This window comes from Acyrthosiphon pisum, chromosome A1 (assembly GCF_005508785.2).
Source record: "Acyrthosiphon pisum isolate AL4f chromosome A1, pea_aphid_22Mar2018_4r6ur, whole genome shotgun sequence".
Lineage (NCBI taxonomy): Eukaryota > Metazoa > Arthropoda > Insecta > Hemiptera > Aphididae > Acyrthosiphon > Acyrthosiphon pisum.
In genome coordinates this window covers 51,886,862-51,891,595 of record NC_042494.1, presented here as the reverse complement: position 1 = coordinate 51,891,595, position 4,734 = coordinate 51,886,862, and the positions used below count along the sequence as shown (strand labels likewise).

Below are 4,734 nucleotides of genomic sequence, written 5' to 3'. Positions count from 1 at the left end.
CCCGAACGAATTTTATTTTTCCTGGCGTAAAAAAATTGTTGCAAATTTTTTTTTCTGTGTTGCAAATTGTTGCAAATTATTTGCAAAAATATGGTATAAGTTTGGGGACGATAGGATAAAGTCGGGGTGCCAACTTCACGGCCGTTCTAGTGTGACCATATAAAGCGGAAATAATTATTTTAAATATTAAATAAATTATTGACATGGAGAAATATTAAATTAATAATAAAATGAGGTTAATTTAGCACCCTCTGAACTCATATTCTGCAGATGTCCCCAGTGTTAACACTTTTAACTATATTATTATTTTTTTTTTCCTCTTGTATTTTCTGTTTTCTTTTCTCTCTTTGTAAAGTGTAAATCATAGTATTATGTGTTTTGTCTATTTAAAAAAGGGTCTAGCCCGTATATTATAATAAATAAATAAATAATGTAGGTATGTTTTATAATCTACCTAACTATTATATAATGTTGATACATTTTATTCATTCTTATTATTTATATTTATTTGATTATTAATTTAAATTTAAATTATTTTAAATATTATATTACGGCATCCAAATTTGGGGCTCAGCAAAACCCCCAAACATTCTCATATTTCAAGCCTTCCAGTCAATTACCCTAAGACTTATCACTGGTGCTCCATGGTACATAAAAAATGTAGCCCTCCATAACGACCTAAAAATACAAACAGTAAACGAGCTTGCAAAAAGCCCTTCATTCAAAATATGTCCTCTCTTACATTACTACAAATCCACAGTCTATTAAAAAGAAACTGGTCTAGAGATCTCCTAAAATAGGGAGTGGGGACATTTCTGAAGTTTTGTTAATGAACAGTATCCTTTCCACATTATTCATATTTGTATATTTTTCTATGTTATCCTTATTACTTCTTGTTTTTTATTGTAAACATATTGAATACATTTAAATTAAAAATAATATATTATATAATATAATATTTTCCAACTAACATTCATAATATTAAACAAAATATAGGTATCTATACATAAGTAAATTGTGTAAAAATATATTTTAATTATTTATAGTAGTATTGATTTATTGTAGCTTTATAAAATGTGTAAATTTTTTAAAAATTATTTTCTAGAAAAATACAATCAGTGATTAATCAGAAAGAACAATCAATAGTTCCATTAAATTTAAAGATTTCTAAAGAAGTAAGTATAACCAGTATAACAAATGTCAATGATACAGAAAATAGTATAATATTGAATAAGTTAAAAAAATTACCTGGTATTACTATCAATTTAGTTAAGACTGAACCAGTTTTTAAAGTTCCTGAATCTCCAAGACTTAAAAATAATAATAAAAAAAAAAATATCACATCACATAATAAATTAAAAGTTTCATTTGAGAAAAAAGGATTGTCAGAAAGAAGAGATGATAATATAGAAGCTATGGATAATAATTGTTTAACTTATAATATTATAAATATCTCAAACACAAATTTAAATCAAGGCAAAACTGTAAAACAAAAACAAATATTTAATAATATGTCATTGATGACAAAAAGTTCAGATCAAGGAATTTTAAAGAATCCAGAAGCATCTTTAAAAAAATATCCAGTCTTGGAAAAGGAAAATGTACAAAGAACTAGTTCTCCCAAAAAGCTTCCGAAAAAAGTACAAAGTATTTCTAAGATTAAATCAAAAAGCTTAAAAACTATAAAACCAGGAGAAGTATCAAATAATTGTGATATTTTCTCTAAAGAAGTGAAAAAAGTTTCAGATAAGGATACAATTATTAATAATGCAAAATTTAAAACCAACGAATTGGCTAATGGAAGTTATAGGCTTATGGATTTATCAACTGATGGTCAATTCAACATTGTCCCGGCATCTTTTCCTTCAAATTTTAATAATGTTCATGTTCCCGAGTATAATAATTTTTTAATGGGAATTGGTAAATCTTCTGAAGACTATAATATGCATTTGGAAACTTCTCAAAATGATACTGAAAACGGATCATTAATAATTAAAGAAGAGTTGGATCATTTTTCAGATTTTCTAGGTTGTGTCAACACTTCACTAAATATAAATAAATCCAATGATATTCATTCTGAGTTAGCATCTGAATCTTTTAACAATGGAATTTCTTCTCTAGATAATATTAAAGATGAACAATTATATATAAACAATAAAAGTAAAGAAAACATAAATGGAAAATTTGAAGATGAACAAAAACATACCTCCAATTTTTATTTTTATAATCATACTTCAAAACAACTACCTCTTCAACATAATAACATGAATCAAACAATGGATACATACATTAAACAAGAAGACAAACAACTATTAGAAAATGATAATTTGTTATCATTTAATATTTCCAACACTGAAAACAATTTAATGGAATTCAACACATCTATACCACAAATACTACCAATTAATACTCATAAAAACTCTTCAAATTTAAAGTCTAATGAAAATGAAAATGGTATTAAAAGAAAGCAAACTCAAAATGAGTTGCATGAAAAACTAAAAAAACAGAAGTTGTCTTAAGGTGCTTTAATAAACAGCTTATTTTTAAAAGTTAGATGGAACAACTATAGTATTTAGATTTCTGTACTTTATATTATTATATTACTTTATATCATGCAGATATAAAAACTTCAATTGTATTTAGACACTATTCAAATCAATTTTTATTTAAAAACCTATTTGTCTACATTTTTCTATACCTATAGTAAATTATTTTTTCTAACTGCCCATAATTTATTAATAAATATGGTATTACATTAACTAGAATGTAGAGATATTTGAATTAATTAATTCACTTATCGAAAAACAATATATGTTTTTAAAATAGTCATAATATATTATAAAATATAAATCTATTAACATTTTAGTATATTTAATACTAATTAATTTTTTTTAAAGAAATGTATTAATTAAAACCTACTTATCTACATTTTTCTATACCTACCTGATAAACATAGTAAACTTAATTGTTCTAACTAACAATAATTTAGTAATAAATGTGATATTACATTAATTAGGATATAGGTACCTATTTGTATTTACTTAATTTTCTTTATCAATAAACCAATACATGTTTTTAAATACTTAATAGTTATTACATACCTATTATTATAAAAATATGATTTAAATTTTGATATGGAAATAAATTATATAAATGTATTATTAAAATGTTAGTGTATTTATTATATTTTCTATGTATATTATTTATGGAAAAATATAACTAAATTATTTTAGAGATATTTTTTGCAAGCTGAAGCCAATATTTTGGATCTCCATTGACTGGGGTCTATATTAGTATTACATTAGGTTGATTTAATTTTTACTGAAAACTTCACTTATTATATTTAATAATGTTTATTTCTAGAATATTATATTATGTTATTAACTTTTGAGTCAATACCCGCTCTACTTTAGAACCAGGCGCATATACAAGAGGGATAAGCTTGCAGCCCAAACACCATAGGCGCAAATAGGGGTGGGGGGGCTAACCCAAAAAAAAAAATTCCCTACATTTTGTTTTAAGCTTATTCAATATTATCAAAGTAAGGCTTTAGCCCCCCCAAATCCCAATCGTTATTTGTGCCTATGCCAACCCCCCCCCCCCTCCATTAGGCCTTAGGTAGGTACTTAAAAATATTTCACTCTTGCAGTCTAGCCTACATAATTATACCGGGTGATTCTTTTATCACTGAACACTGTGGAGTGGTACGGGGTTAACCCGCGAAATGTTTGTCCACTTCTCCGCTCATCTAAACTTTGAATATTTATAACTCATAAACTATTCGCCCCAAATTCGATTTTTATGTATGAAAGTACTATGAAAAATATTCTTCTTTGGAATGTAAAATTAAAACCCAATGTTGTCATTCAAAAAAGTAAAAAACTTAAAAAATATTTAAAAATATAATTTTTTAAGAAAAACTTTGTTTTATAAGCGACTTGAAACTATGTATAAAAATATTTTCGGAAAAATTTACACTGAAATAATGAATGTTCAACGGTAAAGAATAACCCAGTAAACTATACGCAATCAAAGGTTATTTTGTTATTACTATACTACTTTTACTAATAATCTAGAAGGCCACATTACGTCACGTGTACTTATCACCTCGTCATTGAGTAAGTTACTCGTTGAATTTAATGTGTTAAATTATAATTCAAGATATCTATCTATAAACCATTGCATATACGACGTAAACAGATTCAGTGTGTAGTAAGCGTATATTTATAATATAGTGTCAAACTTTCTGTCTAACATATTTTTACAATATCATAATATTATAACAATTTTAATAACATTTTCAGAAAATGCTCATACACTGTCAGTCACCATAATACCGTCCAGTTTACCTATCATTTTAGAACACAACTGACCACAGTTTTCACGATAAAATTACAAAGATTTAAATTAAATGCGTAACATTATACATTTTGTCATCAAATCCTTTCAAATATACTTGTTTTTAGGGGGTTGGATATATTTTGTCAAGATTTGTAGTGTTATAAAACTTATAAAGACTTCGGAGTCGGCTATTTCTTAAGGGGCAAAATTCAGGCAAATTCTAGTTAAGTTACAAGGCGGACATAATATTATACAATAGACCATACACCTATAAACTAATAAGTAATAACTAATAACTTAGTTTATAGGTCTATGAAACAGACCGCATGGAAATAATAAAATCGAACCATTTCAACGATCAAAATTGACTTTACAGAAAAAATTATTACGACT

The 4,734-nt window shown here is 25.9% G+C and overlaps 1 protein-coding gene across 1 annotated transcript in view; it reads left to right on the top strand.

Annotated features, from left to right (window-relative positions):
* The window catches only part of LOC107883738 (putative uncharacterized protein DDB_G0289263), a 5,321-nt gene extending 2,688 nt beyond the window's left edge, over positions 1–2,633 (top strand). Inside the window, exon 3 of the mRNA XM_016804356.2 lies at positions 1,106–2,633. Within this exon, the coding sequence (XP_016659845.1) occupies positions 1,106–2,519 (1,414 nt within the window). The 3' untranslated portion in view covers positions 2,520–2,633. The remainder of the gene's footprint in view (positions 1–1,105) is intronic.
* The last annotated feature ends 2,101 nt before the right edge of the window (positions 2,634–4,734 follow it).